The sequence below is a fragment of the Oryctolagus cuniculus genome, chromosome 9 (assembly GCF_051225735.1).
Source record: "Oryctolagus cuniculus isolate XC-2025 breed Fujian yellow rabbit chromosome 9, ASM5122573v1, whole genome shotgun sequence".
Classification (NCBI taxonomy): domain Eukaryota; kingdom Metazoa; phylum Chordata; class Mammalia; order Lagomorpha; family Leporidae; genus Oryctolagus; species Oryctolagus cuniculus.
In genome coordinates, this window is record NC_142875.1 from 86,147,292 (window position 1) to 86,171,812 (window position 24,521).

Sequence of the window (24,521 nt, forward strand, 5' to 3'; positions counted from 1 at the left end):
TATATTGTATTTAATTTTTACAGAGTAAGCTAGAGAAAGAGATTTTTAACATATGCTGAGAGTACTGTCAGGAAAACCTAGGTTTATATCTTGACAGACTATTTACCAGCTTTTGGTCTTAAAGGCAAGTTGCTTAACCTGTCAGTTTCAGTTTTCCTTGTAAGTGAAATGCAAATGATAATAGCATGTCACAGAATGTGAGGATTAAAGTCACAAAGATTAAAGTCACAGATTAATTAGCACACTGTGGTCTCGGAAATAATAAAGACCTTCCCCTTCCACTTAAAAATCCCTCATTAAGTTTCAAAAGTCAAAAATATTCTAGTTAATAGTGAAGTAAATCACTGCGAACTGTAAAACCGCATTTGATTAACTAGGATACTATTATACGTAAGACTGACTGAAATACACTGAGTGATCAGGAGCATCTTGGGATTCTTAAATTTGCACAGAAACAAGTAGTACTACATAGGCATTATAACAGCCTTTAAAGGGAAGAATGAATCAACTTGCATTTTACCTGGCATATCTGCTTGATCAATTTGAGCCATTGTTATTAAATGTCTGTTGATCAGCTCCTAAGAAAAGGAAACAAGTATATTGATATCTAAAAGCAGTTTCTTACCTGACTCCTTCCCTCTCCGTTTCTCAAATAAACATCTTAAAAATGCTTCTTTATATTTTAGGATACACAGAGCTTCTGAAATATAGATTTCCTATCATAACTAATATGTGTACTTTTAAATACAGACATCATGAAATAACATTTTTAAAAATGATAAAGTATATAAGCCCCAAAACTAGATAGACCTGTCCATAACTAAAGTTGAATTTAAAGAGCTGTGCTATAACCCAAAGTATATGATAAACTCATTAAAAAAATCACTATATTGGTAGAACTTACATCTGTGAAACAAAAATATTTAAAGAATCTGGGAATTATCAAATAACTCCTAGCTATTTACAAAAAAAAAAAAACCTAAGCTACTTTATAAAATTTTTTAATAATTAGAACACTTAAAATGAAATCAATTTCTGGACCAACCTATCAACTCTAAACTTACACCTATTAGGTTGGAAACCACATAAAATATTTAAGTACTTCCAAGAACTCTTTCAATCGAAAAGAATATGAAGTACACAAAGGTGGACCATTTAAGTAGCTATTGTTGATATTTTCTTAAAAGGTTTCCCTCAATAAATAAACCAGTTAAAATGTATGCATTCTAAATAATTTGCTTGAGCACAGCATTTTGAGTTGAAAAGAGCTCTTTCTCTTCTCTTTGCTAAAGCACAGTAAGTATTTCTACTAAGAATTATGAAAGCATACCTGTCGGAGTTCATCAGCCATGAAGAAGGAAGGTGCATTTGCTTTTGGCTGCATGTAAGCAACGTGAGGTGCAGTTGGAGGATAAATATGATAGTTTGGAAATACCTAAAAAGGCAGGGGGGGGAAATGCAATGACCAATTCTTCTCAGTGGATAAGCTGTTATCATTGTTTCATGTGACTGATAAATCTTGAGTACATTTTTAATTGTTAAATGATAAACATCTCAGAGAATAGCTATCAATATTTTCTGAATTAATTCACTTTCAAAAGGCTTGTATTTTAATAATCAATTTTTAAAATCTAATGAGGAATGGGGCCGGCGCCATGGTTCACTTGGTTAATCCTCTGCCTGAGGTGCCGGCATCCCATGTGGGCACCAGGTTCTAGTCCCGGTTGCTCCTCTTCCAGTCCAGCTCTCTGCTGTGGCCTGGGAGGGCAGTGGAGGATGTCCCAAGTGCATGGGCTCCTGCGCCCGCGTGGGAGACCAGGAAGAGGCACCTGGCTCCTGGCTTCAGATCAGTGCAGCGCCGGCCATAGCAGCCATTTGGGGAGTGAACCAATGGAAGGAAGACCTTTCTCTTTGTCTCTCTCTCTCACTGTCTATAACTACCTGTCAAAAAAAAAAAAAAAACATCTAATGAGGAAGAAAACTTTTTTTAGATATACTCAAATTTAGGCTCCATTAAGTATACAAAATTAGCTCTTTGAAGAAATGTCTTCCACTTATAAAAAGATTACAGGAATTATTGGAATGCAATTGGGAGAGAGGAAGAAAGAGACTGTGAAAGGTGTTTGGGCACAGAGGCATAAGGAAATGGGCCACCTAATTCAAGCATTCTCTGCACATTAAGCACTTCACCCTGCCATAGCAAAGAGAACCAACTTACTTGAGGTCAGAGAGGGAAGTGAACAGAATGATGCAGTGAATATTTGCCTTCCAAGCAAACAATGACAAAATTACCAAGTTGGCTTCCAACTTCTTATCTTTTTATTTCTCCAACTGGACTCACCCTTACAACACTGCTTTCTTCTCCTTTTCCTTATCACTTTGTTCTCCTGCCTCTCCTTCCCATCACTGGTCCAGGATACAAAACTCAAGGCACATTTTAAAATATCTTTTCTATTTTTTATTCTTTCATTTTAAAAACTCGAACCTTTTTTTCTCTTTTAAAAATCCATTTAGCTGTTCTGTTGCCCTTAGACAATTATTTTGCTCTAGATCGCAAGTAGAACACTTATAAGTATACAACACTTATAAGGTTTCCTTTAACCCTATATCTGCAGGAAGAATAACACCTCTTTTTTCTTGCTTTGGTTTCCTTACATCAGATAACAGTTTGGCTTAATTACTTCAGGTTTTTCTAAGAGCAAATTTAAAGGGTAGTTTGAAGGGTAACAACAAAAACATGTGCCACATTTAATCTCTGTAAAAATAGCAGAAACAGTTTTGTGACAAAAGCACCTCTTTATTAACTAAATTTCCTCTTTCTACAAATGTGATAAAATAAAATATAATAAAAGCATAAATAATTATAAAACATAATATCCTCCACAAGGGCAAAATACAGATGAAGTCCTTACTTGAAAGGACTAAAGAGAGGCTTCTACTCAATTATTTGACCTTTTACTGATAAATAGTTCTAAACTGACTTGTGAAAGATTTCTGTCCAAAACAACAACAAACAAGAAAAACCCAAAATTCATCAAGACTGCTAGTTATTTTATTATTTTCCTAAAACCTATGTTAACAGGAATTACAACTACTTCTGTAACTTTTTTATTTATTTCTTACAAGGTGTTTAGGAACCATTATCTTCATTTTATACCTGAGAAAAGAAGTATAAAGATTCGGGACCAGCGCTGCAGCACAGCAGGTTAAGGCACCAGCCTGCAGCACCAGCATCCTATATGGGCACCAGTTTGGATTCTGGCTGCCTCACTTCAAAGCCAGCTCCCTTCCCATGAGCCTGGGAAAGCAGTGGAGGATGGCCAAAGCCCCTGGGCCCCTGCACCCATGTGGAAGAAGCTTCTGGCTTCTAGTTCGGATCAGCTTATCTCTGTCCATAGCAGCCACTTGGGGAGTGAACCAGTGGATGGAAGCTACCTCTCTCTGTAACTCTTTTATATAAATAAAATAAATCTTTAAAAAAAATATAAAGATTCAGAAGTCAAAACAAAGGCAGGACTAGGCTTTTAAAAGCAAAAAGGAATTTCCTGTCTTTTCACTGGTCACCTTTTGGGATTAGTAAAAAAAAAAAAAAAAAAAAATCAATCAAAATAAATTATTAAGCCACTCAAGGAACCAATCTGTTTACTGAAATCTAAATATACTTTCCATAGGAATCTCTCATCTAAGACTGTGAAATGCCTCTGGTTTATATCTGTCCTCACTCCTGTAATGGAATTTGGCTTCCTTACACATGAGCTCTTCATCCACTACTTATTTTTCAAGAGTAAATAATTTTTGAACATGGACAAAATAATGAAGCGGAAAAGGTACAATGTATGTAACACCTTAGTGCTCCCCCCTTCTCCTCTCTGTACCCTGTCATCTATTTCTGGCTCCTGCTTTTTCTCTCTGTCTGCACACTACTAATTCACTCTTAGAAAACTTTCTTGCTAGACATATTCTTCTCCTCTTGGGCTTCAAGGTCATGATTTTTCTGAGCCTGTCTCTCCCCATTTGATAACTCTCTCTTCTCCCTTTGCTTTGGCAGCTCCTTCCTCATTCAAACTCAAGACTTTCATCTGAATCTTCTCCCTACTTAGCAATGATCCCAACAGTAACTGTTACATCTGGGGCAAGTCAATCATCAGTTTGCTTTCAGTAACTACCAACAAAATACTACCTAATTTCTGACCTTCTAACTAGAGGTCAAATTACCTGTACAGTACAAGCAAACAAATGTCAGTGAACATCAATGCCAGCTAACATGCAATAAGCAAAACATATTATAAAGTACTAAAATAAAGCATGAACAAAATCTCATTTCTGATTAAAACCGGATTTGCCAAAAACTAGATTAGAAAGACAGAACTCGATTAATTTAAGATTAAAATTCTCAATTGAATTAGAAAATGAAATACTTTTTACATCACAATAAAAGGATGCAAGCAGGAACATCACAGTAACAAGAGTACTATAATTGCTGTCTAGCGAGGACATACCATTCCAGTCAAAGGTGCTGGAGCTGGAGTCGTGTCTGTATAGAAGTAAGTTGTCCCACCAACAGTTTCCTTCTGGATCACCTGACCAGAAGATGGGTTCTGGGAAACAGGATTATTAGCAGGTGTCGAGGCACTAGAAGGCACCATGTAACTGGCTGGATTCGGAGTGTGACTTCTTCTCCTGGGGGCAGGAGAAGTGTGTGGAGTAATCTTGGGGGAATGAAGAGGGGAGGATCCAGCAGACAATGACATTCCTGAAGAAGACATGAAAAAGCTTCTTAATGAAACCATTGGTTGTAGAGTAAAAAAACAAACAAACAAAAAAAAACACAACGACAAAAACTGGGAAATAAAATGCAAATGTTCATTTGGAAGCAACATCTGATCTTTGGCAAATTTTAGGTACAAATATAAATGGCATAATTTTATCTCATTTTGTTTCAGAAAAAGAACTGATTAAAGCAATGTTACTTTTTCAAATAATAGTAATTTCCAAATAAACTGACAAACTTACTACAAGAAGTCTCCATATTAAAGTTTATACCAGAAACTTCAATAGTATGAACCACCAAAAATTTAATGAATCAACTTCATGGAACAGTGGAAAATAACAGAAGAGTGACTCTATAAAATTATGTCTTTTATTTTTAAAAAAACCTTTTATAAAAGGCTACTTTTATTTTTATTTATTTATTTATTTTTGACAGGCAGAGTGGACAGTGAGAGAGAGAGACAGAGAGAAAGGTCTTCCTTTGCCGTTGGTTCGCCCTCCAATGGCCACCGCGGCCTGCGCACTGCGCTGATCCGATGGCAGGAGCCAGGTACTTATCCTGGTCTCCCATGGGGTGCAGGGCCCAAGCACTTGGGCCATCCTCCACTGCACTCCCTGGCCACAGCAGAGAGCTGGCCTGGAAGAGGGGCAACCGGGACAGAATCCGGCGCCCCGACTGGGACTAGAACCCGGTGTGCCGGCGCTGTAAGGCGGAGGATTAGCCTAGAGAGCTGCGGCGCTAGCCCAAGGCTACTTTTTTATTAAGGATCACTTAAAAGTGCTACTACTAACTATTCAAACACATTCCCCCAAATATCGTAATATCCAAATGCAAATTATCTACTAAATTTCTTTTAAAAAGAATTAAGTGTTTCAAGAAGGTAAAAAAATAAGTCCAAGCTGACACAATACACATTTTTAAAAATCAAGCAGTGTATCTCTTTGATGACTTTTTGTCCATAACTCTACACAGACATACTCTAAAACAAATGGAAATTTCTACAGAAGCACTTTTTTAAAAATTAGGGCAACTGATACAGTATAATGTTTTAGCACAAGTTTCACATACTAACAACCAACAAGAAATTATGTGCAGAGCACTCATTTTATTACGCTGTTGTGGGGAAAGAGAATGACAATTGTCTTTTACCCTTCAGGAGTTTCCAAGCTAGCTGAGAAAAGAAGACCAGGTCACACATAAAAGACATGAAATGAGTTACAAAAACACTCAAATAGAAATTAATGTACTGCAAACCATATGCATAGATGCAGATGAAATGCAAACTAGTTAAAACAAGGTAGATTTAATTAAAGGCTTAGTGAAAGCGATCCGTTTCTAGAAGAAATTGAAAAAGGAATCTAGAACTATATTTCCTGGATAAACTAGCTTATTCAGGAACTATATTTTCTGGCCAGTAGGGAAATGACTAAAATCTTTTCTTACTGAAGTTATATGCTACCTTACAATCTAAGAAAAAGAAAGTATCAAAAAGCTGCTGATCAGAGAATTATGATGCATAGGGATATGAGTTTGTCTAGTAAGACAAAAGACAACAACATAATGTTTTCTGAAAACTTGTCTTACCAAAATGACCTGAGTTTTCAGATAATGTCTGTATTTTCTCTGGACAGCTCTCTGCATTTTCTAATGAGCCTCAACATAATCATTCCATCTGATTTTCTTAGCAACTAAATTGGTAGGTAGGTAAGGCAGGTCAGGTTATAAGCACCAAAGTACAGATCAGAGAACAGACATAGGGATGCTTTGGTATTTAACCAAGAACATATGTGCAAAGTCAACAGAAAAATTAGGATTTTAACCTAAGTTCACAATTTCCTGATCTAGTACTCCTACTGCTGTAACACAATGTCTACTACATTGATACTAAAATATGCCAGGAACTTTCAAGTATGTGTTAAATGTAACTAAGAAAAACTTCAAAAGCCTAAAACCCTGCTTTAATTTTAAAAACTTATGAAAAATTATATTAAGATAAAAGCCCAAGATTTATTTCAATATTCTAACTTCTAGAAGTCTGTTTATCAAACTCTGCATTATATATTTAACTATTAACCCATACAGCAAAACTTTTTAGTATATTTTCAAAGGACAAATACTCCTACTTATCTAATATGAAATGTTTTAGAGAATTTCTCCTAAACTTTTCCCCCGTAACAGGCACCAGTCTAAGTGTTCCACATGCCTCAGTTTAAATTCTCACAACCACACTGAGTTGGTATGTCACATTCATCTCATCTCACTAAGGAGGACAAACACAGATTATAAAACAACAGAATCACGATTCAGACTCAGGTCTCACTGATTCTAAAATCTGTGCTCTTGGTCAATATGCCATGCAACTGTCCAACCCCTAATCCCTTACATGATGGAACAGAAAGTGGATCCATTATACTTCTTAGTAGTCTCCAAAGTAATCAATCACTCAAGCTATATGGGGAGGGGTAAGTGCAGCATGGAGTGATGGGAAAGATTTTGACACCAAAGTAGGTATATAAAGTGAAACAAAAGATAAGACTATCCCATTTCTTAGAAATGGACTACTAAAAATGATTTAAATGAGGTTAAGAAAATTCACGGACAAGTGTTGTACTGCAGCATGTTAAGCCACTGTCTGCAAAATAGGCTCCCGTATCAGAGCATTGGTTCAGGTCCTGTTTGCTTCTGATCCAGCTCCCTGAAAATTCACCTGGGAAACAGCAGAAGATGGCTCAAGCACGTGGGCCCCAGCACCCTGTGGGAGACCCGGAAGAGGCTCTTGGCTTTAGCTGAGTCCAGCCCCTGCTGTTGTGGCCATTTGAGGAGTGAACCAGTGGATGGAATCTCTCTCCCACTCTCTCTCTAACTCTGCATATATATATGAACTGAGGCTGATTGGAGTTATTTACATATATTCAAAATAAAACATGTATATGAAGCATCACCACATACAAAATTAAAAGGGTACTTAAATTCTATAGGAAGCTAGAAATGAAACTTCAAATTACTAAAACACCAAAACTAGTCAGAAATAGCACTACCTTGGATCACCTGCGTTTACAAATATGCTAAAGAATTAAGTAAAAAATCTACATATTCCTTGGACAGATACTTTATAATTAGTATTATGAAGATGACAACCATAACATGTTCATTATATGCCCACAGGGGCCGGCGCTATGGCTTAGTGGGTAAAGCCACCGCCTGCAGTGCCAGCATCCCATATGGGCTCTGCTTCGTGTCCCGGCTGCTCCACTTCTGATGAAGCTCTCTGATAATGGCCTGGGAGGCAGTGGAAGATGGCCCAAGTCCTTGGGCCTCTGTACCTGTGTGGGAGACCTGGACAAAGCTCCTGGCTCCTGGCTTCAGATTGGCACAGCTCTGGCTGTTGGGGCCATATGGGGAGTGAACCAGTGGATGGAAGACCTCTCTCACACTCTCTTTCTCTAACTCTGCCTTTCAAATAAAATAAATAAATCTGAAAAAAAAGTTATATGCCTATATAAAAACACTGAAATATAAATAGCATGAAGGGATAGAAACATACTACACAAATGAGTTGTTAAAAATAAGGGTGCAACGTCCCCTCAGACCTACCCCCAAGGGTAAAGCTAATAACCTGCCACAGGATTCCAAAACCCATTAAGTTGGCAGGTACCAATACCATCTTTTTTTCTTTTTCTTTTTTGGACAGGCAGAGTTAGAGAGAAACAGAGAGAAAGGTCTTCCCTCTGTTGGTTCATCCCCCAAATGGCTGCTAAGCCAGGAGCCAGGTGCCTCCTCCTGGTCTCCCATGCGGGTGCAGGGCCCAAGCACTTGGGCCATCCCTCACTGGCTTCCTGGGCCACAGCAGAGAGCTGGACTGGAAGAGGAGCAACTGGGACTCGAACCCGGGGTGCCAGCGCCACAGGCAGAGGAATACCATCTTACTAGTTAAAGTGATCAGTTTAAGTTCATAACTGATCATGAAGATAGAATTAAGTGTTAAAGGGATCACATAAATGAGACCAACTGTCTGCTAATAATAAAAGAATTAAAAAGGAGAGAACAATCCAACATGGGAAGTAGGCCACTCAGCAGACGCACAGAATGACAAATGCCCTAAACAGCACTCGGGCCTCAGAATCAGCTGTTAAGGCATTTGAATCTGGCTAAAAAGCCCATAAGAGCATTTCAGACATGGAAAGCCAAGACACTGTGGCAAAAAATTACCTAAATGAAATATCTCTGAATGAGATCCCAGTGGAAAGAAGGGGTCATCAAAGAAGAAGGTACTTTTCTCTGAAGGGAGGAGAGAATTTCCACTTTGAAATGGTCCTGCCTCTCAATAATGTCGGAGCTTGGGAATCAAGAGGCTTCCATAGCCTTGGAGATCATGACAAGAGTCTCAGGTGATCATTGACATCATAAATAAAAGTGTCAATGGTTAAATCAACAATAGGAGTCACTGTGCACTTGCTTCACATGTAGGACCTCTGTCCTTAATGTGTTGTACTATAAGAATTAATGGTAAAACTAGTCTTCAAACAGTACTTTATACGTTGTGTGTCTGTGTGGGTGCAAACTGTTGAAATCTTTACTTAGTACAGAGTTGACCTTTTGTATATAAAGATAATTAAAAATGAACCTTAATGAAGAATGGGATGGGAGAGGGAGTAGGAGAGGGGATGGTTTGTGGGTGGGAGGGCAGGTATGGGGGGAAGAACCGCTATAATCCAAAAGTTGCACTTATAAAATTTATATTTATTAAATAAAAATTTTCTATAAAAATGAAATAAAATAAGGGTACAAATAAAAATGAACAGATTCTGCTTAAATCAAGCAAAGTTGATCCACAGTTAAGAATTCTTGGTTAAAAATTACATCTTCGTGGGGCCAGTGTTGTAGTGCAGCAGGTAAAGTTGCCGCCTGGGACACCAGCATCTCATGTGAGCACTGGTTCATGTCCTGGTTCCTCCACTGCCCCCCCCCCCCGAAGATTTATTTTTTGAAAACACTTATTTATTTGAAAGGCAGAGTTACAGAGAGGCAGAGAGGCAGAGAGAGAGAGAGAGAGAGAGATCTTCCACCCACTGGTTCACTCCCCAGATGGCCACAACTGCCAGAGCTGTGCCAATCCAAAGCCAGGAGCTTCTTCTGGGTCTCCCACGTGGTTGCTGAGACTCAAGTTCTTGGGCCATCTTCTACTGCTTTCCCAGGCCATAGCAGAGAGCTGGATCGGAAGTGGAGCAGCCAGGTCTCAAACTGGCACCCATTTGGCATGCCAGCACTGCAAATGGGGCTTCAACCCACTGTGCCACAGCGCTGGACCCTCCTACGTTTCTGATCCAGTCTCTGTGGATGGCCTGGGAAAAGGTGGGCAAGATGGCCCAGCTATTTGGATCCCTGCTACCCACATGGGAGACCCAAAGGAAGCTCCTGGCTCTTAATTTCAGCCTGGCCATAGCAACCATCTGGCCAGTGAACCAGTGGGTAGAAGATCTCTCTGACTCTCTCTGCAATTCTGCTTTTCAAATAAATATTAAAAAAAAAAAAATACGAAATTTTCCATGGCATCTAACTTAATGTTTAACCATGGGATCTTTCACTTAAAAGGGTCTCAGGAATCCATCTGATGTAAACTGAAGCTTCTTCCATCTATGATGATGCACATCAGATACCTTATTAACAATGTTAATGTTCTTCACTACAAATTTCAACTCCTTCACATACAAGCATTCCTTCATCATTTGTACCTTTCTCTATAAGCAATGGGAAGGATTACCACTGATTATAGTAGCCTGATATTAACTGGCATACAATCAACAGAACTCAAAAGCAAATACAAGAGTACTTCAATAAATTCATGGCATAAGGACTTAAAAGATAAATTTATTCTGGTGCAAAAACAGTTTGAAACCCATGCATACAAAGGATCTACAAAAAGTTCATGAAAACTCCATAAACTGGATGGATTTCCATTTGTTTTTGCACCAAGATAAACTTATCTTTTATTTTTATTTTCAAACTTTTGAAAGTGCCCTCATCTATCACACACAGAATGATCAGTGTAAGAGACAATCTGAAGGGGATAGCATTATGGTAGAACAGGTTAAGCCTCTGCCTGTGATGCTGGCATCACATATGGATGCTTGCTGGAGATATGGCTGCTCCACTCTGATCCAGCTCCATGCTAAAGTGCCGAGGAAAAGCAGTGGAAGATGGCCCAAGTGTTTGGGCCCTTGTACCTACATGGGACACCCAGAAGAAGCTCCAGGCTCCTAACTTTGGCCTAGCCTGGCCAACTCCAGCCATTGCGGACATTTGAGGAATGAACCTCTCCTTCTATCTCTTTCAAAAAAAAAAAAAAAAAAAAATCCAGAAAATGAAAATTTGTACTGCTTTGAGATCGGGTCTAAAATCTTCAAGTGGGGCTGGCGCTGTGGCATGGTGGGTAAAGCGACCACCCGCAGTGCTGGCATCCCATATGGACACCGGTTCGAGTCCCGGCTGCTCCACTTCCAATCCAGCTCTCTGCTATGGCCTGGGAAAGCAGTAGAAGATGACCCAAGTTCTTGGGACCCTGAACCCACTTGCGAGACCCAGAAGAAGCTCCTGGCTCCTAGCTTCAGATCAGCACAGCTCCGGCCGTTGCAGCCAACTGGAGTGTGAACCACTGAACCGAAGACCTCTCTGCCTCTCCATCCTCTGTGTAACTCTTTCAAGTAAATAATAAATCTTTTTTTTTTTTTTAAAGCCTCTTGTAAATAGTGACAATTCACTGAAGTAACAAAGAAATTAATATACAACAAATCAACACATTTCCCAAATACAAACATCTAATTAGTGAAAGACTCTGGAAAATGAGGGACAGAACTAATACAAAAATCTATCAACTCTCACCAATGTTATAACCACACAGAACTGTGAGATAATTTAACAATAAAGCAGAGGTAAGAAAAACAGTAATAATACACACACCACAAGCATGAAACTTAAGTAGAATTTAGAGCCTAAGAGGTTACTTTGTGCAGTTTAGCCCTGAGTCCATAAATTATGGAGAATGCAACTAAAACCCTTGTATAAAGCCAGGACTCTGGAAAATCTGCAACATCAGTTAATGTAGGACCAGAAAATTTCTATGTTATCAGCCCAGAGGCCCAAAGGGAAGTGGTCATGGGAGAAAGATGGAGGAGAATTTAAAGCTTGGGGTGATATCCTAAGGGAAATGGAAATGCCAGGCTTGTCCTATACATATGGTATATTTAGGGGAAACACCTTCACATGAACTTCCATTAATAGGAATCCCAATAAGAAATCAGTATAAAAGTTGATTTGTTCTGGCAAAGCCCTCAGAAACCTGGATGAAGCAAGACAATGAAGTATTTTCACGAACACCTCCCATATACACAAAACATACAGGAGCCTTTCCTAGAAAATAATTTCACTTAAAAAGAGATCAAATGTAAGAATCAGGGGCAGGCACAACAGTTAAGTGGCTGATAGGAAGCCAGCATCCCATACAGTAGTGTCTGGTTTGAATCCTGGCTCCTCCACTTCCAATCCAGCTTCCTAATAATACATAAACTTGGGGACAGGAGATGGCTCAAGTACTTATATCACTGCCAAAATTGGGTGGCACCATATTCTGGTCTCCCATATTCTGGCTGTGGTGGGAATTCAGGTAGGGAACCAGCAGATGGAAGATCTCTGCCTTTCAAATATAAAATGAAAACAATTGTTATAAATAAAAATTTTTTTAAATCAACCAATGGTGTTCCCATATTCTGGCTGCCTGGGAATTCAGGGAGTGAACCAGAAGACGGAAGATCTCTGCCTGTATCTATCTTTCAAATATAAAATGAAAATAATTATTGTAAAGAAATGTTTATAAAACATCACCATGTAAATATACTAGAGAATTAGCATCCTGACAACAAGAAACCCTAGAAGACAGAAACTTGTAAAATATAATTACTACTAAAATGACTGAGATGAAAGTAACAATCACAACAGAGCAAGATGCACGTTCTGCAACAGAACAAACGAGGTTCTTTAAAGAATGTAAGCATGAAAATTAAAGCAGAAACATTCTCAAAAGATGAGTTAAACAGCAAAGCAGACACAGAGGAAAACAGTAAATCAGAAAGATATGAAGAAATTATCTAGAAATTAAACTTATAAAACAGAACAAGAGGCTGGCACTGTAGCTCACTAGGCTAATCCTCCGCCTTGCGGCACCGGCACACCAGGTTCTAGTCCCGGTCGGGGCACCGGATTCTGTCCCGGTTGCCCCTCTTCCAGGCCAGCTCTCTGCTGTGGCCAGGGAGTGCAGTGGAGGATGGCCCAAGTGCTTGGGCTCTGCACCCTCATGGGAGACCAGGAGAAGTACCTGGCTCCTGCCATCGGATTAGCGCGGTGCGCCAGCCGCGGCGGCCATTGGAGGGTGAACCAACGGCAAAGGAAGACCCTTCTCTCTGTCTCTCTCTCTCACTGTCCACTCTGCCTGTCAAAACACACACACACACACACACACACACACACACACACACAAAAGAACAAGGGGGTCGTCGCTGTGGTGTAGCAGGTTAAGCATCCCACATGGGAACCAGTTCAAGACCTGGCTGCTCCACTTCCAATCCAGCTCTCTGCAGTAGCCTGGGAAAGCAGTAGAAGATGGCCCAAGTCCTTGAGCCCCTGACCCTTTGTGGGAGACCCGTAGGAGACTCCTGACTGCTGGCTTCGGATCAGTGCAGCTCCAGCCGTTGTAGCCAATTGGGGAGTGAACCAGCGGATGGAAGACCTCTCTCTCTCTCTCTCTCTCTGCCTCTCCTTCTCTCTTTGTGTAACTCTGACTTTCAAATAAATAAATAAATCTTTAAAAAAAATAAGAAGTATCCTAGAGAAAAATTAAAGATTAGAGAAATGATATTCAAAAAGAAAAATATGATTTTCAAGAACTAATTCACCATAAAAATTCTCATTCAAGAAATCTTAAGAGTTCTGAACAGAATAAGAAAAAAATAAATCCCCTTTGACAAATTATGTGAAACTATAACATGCCAAAGAAAAAGAAACAGAAAATCTTAAAACCTAACAGAAAACAGACAAACTATCAGTGGGTGGGCACTTAGTCTAGCAGTTCAAAGCCAGTCAGGATGCCCCCACATTCCTTTTCAGAGTGCCTGGGTTCAAGCCCCTGGTCTACTCCTGATTCCAGCTTTCTGCTCAACGCACTATCAAGGCAGCAGTGATGCCTCAGGTAGTTGGGTCCCTGGTACTCATGTGACATGTGACATGGACAGAGTTCCCAACTCTTAGTTTCAGCCTGGACCAGCCCTGGTTGTTGTGGGCATGGACATTTAGAGAAAGAACTACTGGATGAGAGAACATGTGTGCTATTGTGCTTGCTCAAAAAAATACATAAAAATTAAAACAATTAAAGTTATGAATAGACATTTCACCAAATAAGACATACAAATGGCCAATAAGCACATAAACAGAAGCTCAATGTCATTAGTCAACAATGACAAGAAAATAAACCCACAAACACATACCATTTCCTACCTACTAGAATGGATACTGGAACTTTCATACATTGCCAGCAGAAATGTAAAACAGTGTTGTCACTTTGAAAACAGTTTGGCAATTGCTTAATTTGCTAAACATAGTTACCATATTATGCTGCAATTCTATCACTAGGTACATTATGGGACAGAATTGAAAACATGGGAAAATTTGTATATCAATGTTCATAGTAGCATTATGCATAATTGCTAAAAAGAGGGAACAATCTAAATGTCTATCAAGTAATAAATGTGTAAACAAATGTAACATATCCATCAACAGAATATTATCTCCCCCCAAGAGGAAATACCAATTCAGGTTATGACATAAAAAAACCTTGAAAACACTAAAGAGGAAGAAGCCAGACATAGAAATTCCACATATTATATTTTCCTACACATATGAAAAATCCAGAATAGATAATTTATAAAGTCAGAAGGTAGATTAGTACTTTCCAGGGGCTGGGAAAATGCAAAATGACTACTACCAGGTACAAAGTTTCCTTTTATGGAATTAATGATGATGGCTGTTATACAATCTGTGAATATACTAAAACATACTGAATTAAAACTTTAAAAGGATGAATTTTATGATATGTTAATTTTATCATAACAAAAAACAATACTAATCAGTGCTAAAAGAAAAAAGAATCAAGAAAACTTTATAAATCCAGGTAGAAGAGGAGAGCAATGAAATACAAGAAAAAAAAAACCATTTAAATTAATTAGCAATAAAAAAAGATTAAAATTCTAAGCATAAACTTAACTAGAAATGTACAAGATTAAAATTCTGGAAAAAAAAAAAGCTTGAACAAAGAGAAATAAACATCTGTATTAAAGATGTCAATTCTACCCTAATCTAAAAATCTGTTAGTACAATGAAAACATGAACCATAATCTTAAAATTAGCCAACTTAATTAATTAGCCGCTAAATAAACATTGAGAACAGCCTGCTCAAATATAGAAAGGGAGAGGGGGGCGAACAAGATAAAGAAAGCAAAAAGGAGAATATTATCACCACTGGATATTAAAAAGTAACCTAACTACAGTCATAAGGATGCCTTAAATTGTCCAATATGAATAGTGGACCAAAGCTGTAGAATAGAGTGCCACAAATGAACTTAAATAAATATGATAAAATAAGTATAAGATAAAGGTGACTTCAAAATCCAGAGAAGGTACACAACAGCTACTCAAGAGTCAGGAGTCAACCATCAATAGATGAAAACACTTTCTAGCCATCAATAGATAATGCAATGATTAGAGGTAAACACGTTTAGATAAATGCAATAAAAGTGAATCTTTGATCCTCACACATAACTTCCAGATGAATATTCAGATTAAATATTTAAGTACACAAAAAGAAATGAAAAGGCTCTCACATGTTATAAAGACACATGTCTTTACTTTCATAGGTCAAAATAAAGTCCATCAATTTAACTTCTTCAAAACACTGAAAATTTCTACACAGCAAGAAAAGATGATTTGTAACACTTAATAAAGGGCTAGTCTACTTACCACACCATTCTTAAAGTCATTAATAAAACTGAAAGCAACCAAAAGAAAATGGACAAATTACACAACTAGCCAACTTAATCAAAATTAAATGTCTCAAACACAAAAAAGATGCTGTGATCACTTCTCAACCTTTTGGCTAACCTCAAGTATAAAAAAGAGGCTGCGACCCCTGATAATTAAGGAGATACAAATTAAAACCACTTTATTCCTTATCACTGCTCTCTTCCTAGTTAACACAGACAATAAGTAGAAAAGTGAATGACAAATACTGTCATATACTACTAATATCTTCTTGAAGGCAATCTAGCAGTGTCTATCAGTTAAACTTTTTTATTGCCATCATAATGGTAAACAATTACACAGAGAAAGTCATAAAATGAAAATGAAAGCTATTAACTCCATGGAACTGGAAATCTTTATTTTGCTCATCTTTGTGGCCCAAATCCATTTGAGGAAACTCCAAAAGAAATATTTTTTTCAATCAGAAAAGTTAAAAGATTTCCTCTCAAAATAAATCTATCTGAGATCTCCCAGTAAAGATCATTCTAAATAGGAAAACATTAAAAACATTCCTTTCTGAAGGAAGTAAAGAAAGAAGGGGGAGGGAGGAAGGGAGAGAGGAAGGATAGAAAGGAATTATCATTATATACTTCGGACTATACTTATGAACTACATTAAATCTGATCTCTTTATCTTGAAAAAAAGCTTAAACATTAATTTTAAAATCAGGGACAAGACAAAACGTCAACTATGTTTGTTCACTTGTACACAACACTGTACTAAATGCTCTAAAGACTGTAAAGGAAGAAAAATATTATCATTATTTGCAGAAAATGTAATATTCCAGACACTAGAATCTATAAAATATTAGGAGTAACAGTTTACTCAGGTGAATAAATATGAAATAGAATCATCTGAAACAGCTCCCTGCTAATGCGCCTGGGAAATCTGAGGAAGACGGCCCAAGTCCCTGGGCTTCTGTACCCACACAGGAGATCTGGAAGAAGCTCCTGGCTCCTGGCTCCAGCCTGGCCCAGCCCTGGCCACTAGTAGCCATCTGGGGAGTGAACCAGCAGATGGAAGATCTCTATCTCTCCTTCTAGTTCTCTGTAACTCTACCTTCCAAAGAAATGAATAAATCTTAAATAAAAAAAAATGGTACTCAATACAAAGAAATAAGAAATACTACTTAGTCTATTTGATCATTACATATTATATACGTATATAAAATTCTCATATCCCATACATATGTTCAATTATTATGTGCCAAACTGAAACACTTTAAATAAAAATTTAAAATATATTTGCAGCCTGACATAGATATTCTAGTTGTAAAAAGTGCCCTTAAAAAAAAAAAAAGCCCCCAAAATATTCTGGAAGATATTGAAAGCCAAATGTATATACATAAAACATATATATTTATGCTGCTTTTTAAAAGGCAATGCTATTTTTCAACTTTTAAGTAAATAAAACAAGTTTTAAGAGACTGACAATTTGAAAGGCAAGGAAAACACTGTCAATTAGCTGAAGCTTACTAAAGTGCTAAGAATGGTTTCTTGGGGAAAAAAAAAATGCTCTACAAGTGATGCACCGAAACATACAACTAAATTTTTTCTCACAATTATTTTGATTCAGTCACAAAATGTTGAAAAGTTACCCGAATGCATAACTACCTAAAATTAATTTCTTGTAATCTCATGAGTAACATTAAATATTTTAAAATTTAAAGTTACTATCACTTTGTAATATACATGAATTTTTAAAACTTGGAAAGAATTCCTTAGTCAATAATTTTCATTTCATAATAATCACCTCATTTAAAGACTCATCTTCAAACATAATTATCTTTTACAATAGAATTCTAAGAATTTAATTTGTAAATTTGTCAACAGTTGCAGGGGAGAAATTTCTTTTAACAATTTATTTATTTGAAAGGCAAACTGACAGAAAGAGAGGACTCTTCCAACTGCTGGTTCAATCTTCAAATACCCACAACAGCCTGGTCTAGAACAAGTCAAAGCCAGCAACTCTAACCAAGTGTCCCATGTGGGTAACGAACCAGAGCACGACCTACTGCACCACGACACCCACCCTGAGCGGGGAAAATGAAAATTTCCACTATTCAAGCCAAAAGCGATCCAGCTTTTCTGCTCTTTCTTACAATTAGATAATTGGGGCAGAATATACTTCAGTGATGTGTTCAGTCATTTAAATTTATACTTAATGATGAAAAAAATCGATGAAATGTGTTCTACTGGATGGCATTTTAGAATCCAAGAACATTATAAAAACCTTGTTTATAGTTTTAGCCACTTTTCTGCCCAAGAGGGACTGATGGCAATAATTCTTTCAGTTCTTGCCATTAAGATTAAAGTAGAAAAAGTCAGTATTTTACTAAAAATACCAATTTGGGAACATTTTTGCCACCTCTTTTATGTTATAAAATGGGATGAGAAAAGGAAACTTGAAAAAAATGGACACAAATAAAGATAGCACTGGGACAAGTATCAAATAGGTATATGTGTATTTTTGCTGTGAATCTAATCCCAGAACATACTGTACAAAATAAAAAAAAATACTCCATGATCCAAAACTCAACAACATTAGGAAGTAAAAACTAAGATAATACCAGCCTTTACTTCTAATATTTCATTGTCCAAATTCAATGCTGCAGATAATTACCAAAATTGGCTAAAAATATTCTTAATCAAGAGCATCATGCTTGAGGTCATAATAATCAAACAGCTAATAAACCTCAAGCGGAACTGTTTATAAGTCTACTTGTCTATGATAAAATTCTCCTAGCTCTGCCATGATGCAGGACTATTTGCACCTCTTGCCTAAATAATAAAAGGTATTTAGAAGAAATCTAATACATATAGATTAAATTCCCATCATCCCTACATATTTTGTATCAACTAACTTCAAATGATTAAAACTAATATATTTACAAGCACTCTGGCCTCAGAATCAGCCCTAAAGGCACTCGGATCTGGCTGAAAAGCCCATGAGAGTATTTCAGGCATGGAAAGCCAAGACACTCTGGCAAAAAGATCTCTGTGAGTGAGATCCCAGTGGAAAGAACAGGTCTTCAAAGAGGGAGGTGCCTTTCTCTGAAGGGAGGAGAGAACCTCCACTTTGACTATGACCATGTCTAAACAAGATAAGAGTCGGAGAACTCAAGGGGCTTCCATAGCCTTGGAAACTCATGACTGGTGCATAGGGAGATTACTGATGCCATAAACAGGAGTGTCAATTTGTAAAGTCAACAACAGGAGTCACTGTGCACTTACTCCTCATGTAGGATCTCTGTCCTTAATGTGCTGTACACTGAGGCTTAATGCTATAACGAGTACTCAAACAGTATATTTCACTTTGTGTTTCTATGGGGGAGCAAACAATTGAAATCTTTACTTAATGTACACTAAACTGATCTTCTGTAAAAAAAAAAAAAAAAAAATTATCAATTCCCAACTTGACTCTCACTGGGATTAAACATGACAATAGGTCTGATCTGATTTCATCATCATTTTAAAAAAATCATCTATTATTTTTCACTTTATGTTTCTGTGTGGGAGCAAACTGTTGAAATCCTTACTTAAGGTATACTAAGCTGATCTTCTGTATATTAAGATAATTGAAAATGAATCTTGATGTGAATGGAAGGGGAGAGGGAGTGGGAAAGGGGAGGGTTGTGGGTGGGAGGGACGGTATGGGGGGGGAAGCCATTGTAACCCATGAGTCGTACTTTGGAAATTTATATTCATTAAATAAAAGATAAAAAAAAAATAAAACTAATATATTTACAATCTTCTAATTTTAAGCAAAATTATATGCATTAGATACAGATGCAGCTTTGAGAAAATACTTCCTATGTCATCCCACATTCCAAAGTTTTACAATCTTCAAAAAGACAATTCTAAGTATCCACACATGATTTATTACAGCCCCCAAATTTAAGATCTTAAGACTTTTCCTTCTGTAACCCAAATTCCTCATGCTTCAGATTTTAAAATCTATTTATTTAAACATTTAAAATCACTCTCATTAACTCAAAGATTGATACCAATAAAACTAAATTTTTAAGGTAAGGAATAACTGTATTACTAATAATTTGTAAGTATTAAGTATCAAAAAGGCATATAAACTGAAATATAAATTTTTCACTAACCTAATAAAATATTTACTAATCAAGTGAAGTCCCATTTAACCCTAAAATTTTCAAACCACAAATGCACTCTACCTCTGTAAATATGAAATAATCCAAAGGCCAAACGGTTTACTTGAGAGAAATATTTACAACCCCATGTGAAAAAAGGGTAACTTGGTTTTACAAGCAGGCTGCAAAACTCCTATGCTGACCTCTCAGGAAATACAAATTCTTGCTGGCAACAAGTTGCAGCAAAATATCTACATTTTCAATAATTGTTCATGGAGTTTGGTGATAAAATGGAAATGGAATCAGTAACACTGATTTTAATTGCCAGAACTGATTCCTCCAAAACCCTGTTTTCACAACAGCAACCCCTTATGATAAGGGGAGTTAAAAGTTGCTGAACTCAACAATCCCTTCAGTTAAACAAACAGACCCCTCATAGAGCTGTCCAACGCTGCCCAAACTATCCATCCTTTAGTCGAATCAGTCAGTTTCATGAATTGTAGGATTTATCTTCAAGTCCAGTGCTGACTCAGAGGGTAGCTTGTTCCCTAGAGAAAACAACCAACAAAAATCAGAACAGCTACTGCTCATAAGCTCTTTCAACACCCAAGTGGAAAAGGACAAACTTATTCTGTCCAAAAAAACAGTTCAACTTGCTTTCAACTACAGAAGTAGCCAATAAACTGAAAGGTATCTATAATACCACAGGGAGTTATTGGTTGAAGCCCTCCCTGAGTTACAGTAGAATGTTAAATAGCTAACAAAATTTGTAAGAAAAGCTACTGACAAAACATAAGGTTTTTCGCTGAGCAAAAAATATGCAGGAAATATAAATGGAACATATTCTGAAAGCCAAAGTGTTTTTGTTTCGTTTTATCTTTGAGAAGCCTCTTTCCTGTGTGTATACTGGGGTGAGGGAATTTAAATGTCTCCAACCAGAAGGAATTCACTTGTCTAGAGTAGCTTTGTTTAATGGCAGACACAATAAATTACTGAAGTGTTACCTAATTCCTTAAGTGGAAGGTTACAAAACTCTGAATCAAAAGATAAAGGGAGTTAAGTACTATATTTGGTTTCAAGAGCTGAAATAATGATTTGTCTACAACAAAAAAAAATCAACATACATAGACTGAGCTTCAAGATATGCTCAAAAACAAGAAAGCCTTTCCATTTCATGAGTTAGTGATTTTGTCTACAGCAATGTGATATTATGAATAAGGGGGGAAAGAAATATTAAGAAAGGGAATCAGAGAACTCAAGCTCATTTCAAAGCACTAGAATGTCACTGTCTTTCACAAGAATTAGGTGAAATGGTTTTCATAAAGCAAACATTACTCAAGACTATGTCCGGACAGAATCATGAAGGTGACCAACACAATGTTTCTTTTAAAAATTTATCAATGTGATCAATCAACATGAAAATATATTCTAATAAAAAATTTTCAATCTCATTTCTAGTTGTAATATGAAAAACTCTTGATTCTCAGTCAATAACCTTAGTGCCTAAAAGCTCAGATGTGGGAGACGGTAATGAAGTTTTATCTGTTCTATTCAATGTTAGGTTTGAAGATTTTATATTAACTTCACAGGAGTTCTGCTACCTTTAAAAATGTTTGAAAATCACTGTCCTAGGCTCTAATTACATTTTGGTACTCCTGATTCACAGGTTCCCTAGGGGCAGAAAAGGTAATTAAGTCTTAAAGACTTTTGATGCTAGCTGAGCTGCCAGTTCCTGTATATAGGGATGTTCCAACCCATTCTTACTATCTTATCCCTTATTAGTCTCCTCACTTTTGACAACCCTAGAAAACAATATGTCAAACTCTGGGATGCTAATGGTAAATATTCATAAAACTTAAGATTTCAAGATTTTAAAAGATTTAATGAAGCACTTTAAATGTATGAAAAATTTCTCCAGAAAAATTTCTTTACCTAGATAGCATTCTCCATGTTTCTGCAGAATCTATCCTGCTCACCCTCCTGACACTTCTAATTTTTAACACAAACTTCTGTGCTTCAGATATTTCATATATGGTTGCTCTCCATATCACACAAATGACTCCAAGAATATGCATTTGAAAATAAATGTAACATCATAAAAGTAATGACTAAGAGCCTCTAAGAGGGCTCAATGAAACAGAACTATCCATATGAACTAATAATGATAGTTTAAATTATGTACAATCATGGCCACTTTTAGAAGGGCTGCTACTTAAATCACTACACACTAGTACTAATTTAAAAAAAAAACAAAACCTGAAACAAAGTGCAAGCTGGTAAACAACCTTGCCCTATACCAGCTCCTCCAATGGAACTCTGGACATCTCCACAATGGGCATTTGACAGTTACTGCCTACTCCAGCAGGACTCTGTTTCAACAGAAAGAATCTGCTCCAGGCCCATGGCCTGGTTCCAGGCCTAACTGGGATTGTCTTCACACGTGGTCAGTCTTGACCTCAGATTCAACTACTTTTTCAAAGTTCACTGGTTGAGTGAGAACCTTAATAACACTCATTAAACTGGTTAAAACAGAAAAAAAATCATGAAATTCATGAAACCTCAACTGTCTGTTTAAACATCCAAAGAAATCCTGTCCATTCTTTAAAATTCATCTTGAAGTATTTTCTTTTCCAGACTTTTTGTTTGTATACCCTTATTCATTCAAATCAGATAAATATCACTTTTCTTCAGATTTTCTTTCATGTGAAACTTTTTAATTTCCTCTGGAAATAAAACAGCATAATGTCAGAATCTCTTGTGAATGCTTATATATACAGATGAAGGCCAATGCTCCAAATTTGGGGCTTCTGATTTACTACATCATAGATGGGGACAGGGAGACCTAGATTTTCAAAGTAACATGGATGATTCTGACCTGTACCCACATATGAAAATTCCCTGCAAGACGTAAGGCACTGAGCAAGACTTCAGGAAATCAAGAAGTAAGATCTAGGCCTGATCTTACACACAGTTCATATTCTACCACAAAGCTCACTAAAGTGATTCTAAAATCTTATTCTTAATGTTTACTGTAGGTTTCCATGTGTGATCACACAATCAATATAATAAAAATATCTCCAGAAGTATTTAACTTCAGTGGAGGAAAAAGGACATACAAAAAAGTAATATGATAATCAGGCCGGTGCCGCGGCTCACTAGGCTAATCCTCCGCCTTGCGGCACCGGCACACCAGGTTCTAGTCCCGGTCGGGGCACCGGATTCTGTCCCGGTTGCCCCTCTTCCAGGCCAGCTCTCTGCTGTGGCCAGGGAGTGCAGTGGAGGATGGCCCAAGTGCTTGGGCCCTGCACCCCATGGGAGACCAGGAGAAGTACCTGGCTCCTGCCATCGGATTAGCGCGGTGCGCCAGCCGCGGCGGCCATTGGAGGGTGAACCAACGGCAAAGGAAGACCTTTCTCTCTGTCTACTCTGCCTGTCAAAAAAAAAAAGTAATATGATAATCAAAGTACACTAAGCATAGAAACAGGAGATATTAATAATGACAAGAGAAACAGAACTGACACCGAGGAACAAGGCAACTGATATAATTTATGCAAATGTGGAATCTCAAGAAATAGAGTCTTCAAGGAGAGTAAGATCCATGCAAAGTCAAAGACTTAAGAAAAAGGCTTTCCATATTCCCATACATCTTCCCAAAAAACATGGTACGTACTTTATAGCAGAGACGGCCCTTCATAAAGTAGAGTTAAAGGGACAAGAATTATTTACCTAGTAAATAAAGTTGGTGATGTTTTAATAGAATAGTAGCTTCTTCCTTTATCTGAGGGGACTGCATTCCAAGACCCTTGATGGTATCAACAATGATGTCTTAATGTCTTTTTCATTTTACTTATGCACTTAACATGCACTGTGGCCATAACTTACTTTCAAAAAAAAAAAAAAAGATTTACTTATTTATTTGAAAGGCAGAGTTAGAAAAAGATCTTTCATCCACTGGTACACTCCCTTCCCCAAATGGCCACAATGGACAGAGCTGGGCCAGTCCAAAGCTAGGAGCCAGGAGCTTCTTCTGGGTCTTCTACATGGATGCAGGGGTCCAAGGACTTGAGCCATCTTCTACTGCTTTCCTAGGTGCATCAGCAGGGAGCTGGATCAAAAGTAGAGCACCTAGGATTTGACTCAGTGCCCAAACGGTATGCAGTGTCACACCTTTACCCACAATGCCAATGCTGGCCCCATTTCTTGCCATATAACTTCAGATAAGATTCATTATTACAGCAGATCTCAGCAACCTTGGCATATGATTTTTTTTCCTCTTTTCTTATTAGAGAGTTTTTACCTTTTCATGTAAACCAAGCACTTTATGGCTTCTTTATGGCAAATCAATATTGTCAGTATCACTATTTTGCACTTCGGGATCAATATTAAATAAAATGGTTATTTTTAACACAAATACTACAACAGCTCAACAACCAATCTGATAACAGAGATGCTACTAACAGGCAAGATTCACATTCTAGTGTGATTTCACCTTATTATTCAGAATAATACATTTAATTTAAAGCTCATGAA

General features: G+C 37.4%; 1 protein-coding gene across 14 annotated transcripts in view; it reads right to left on the bottom strand.

Moving 5' to 3' along the window:
- The window catches only part of PAN3 (poly(A) specific ribonuclease subunit PAN3), a 153,145-nt gene that overhangs the window by 37,332 nt on the left and 91,292 nt on the right, over positions 1–24,521 (bottom strand). For 12 of the 14 annotated variants that reach the window (XM_051834118.3, XM_008275215.5, XM_089304285.1 and 9 more), the window contains 3 exons: positions 4,500–4,753; positions 1,331–1,435; positions 521–578 (listed from right to left, as the gene is read on the bottom strand). In XM_051834118.3, the coding sequence (XP_051690078.1) occupies positions 521–578; positions 1,331–1,435; positions 4,500–4,753 (417 nt within the window). Of the gene's footprint in view, positions 1–520; positions 579–1,330; positions 1,436–4,499; positions 4,754–20,421; positions 20,540–24,521 lie in introns of all 14 variants that reach the window. The other 2 variants (XM_089304283.1, XM_089304284.1) reach the window with 1 other exon arrangement.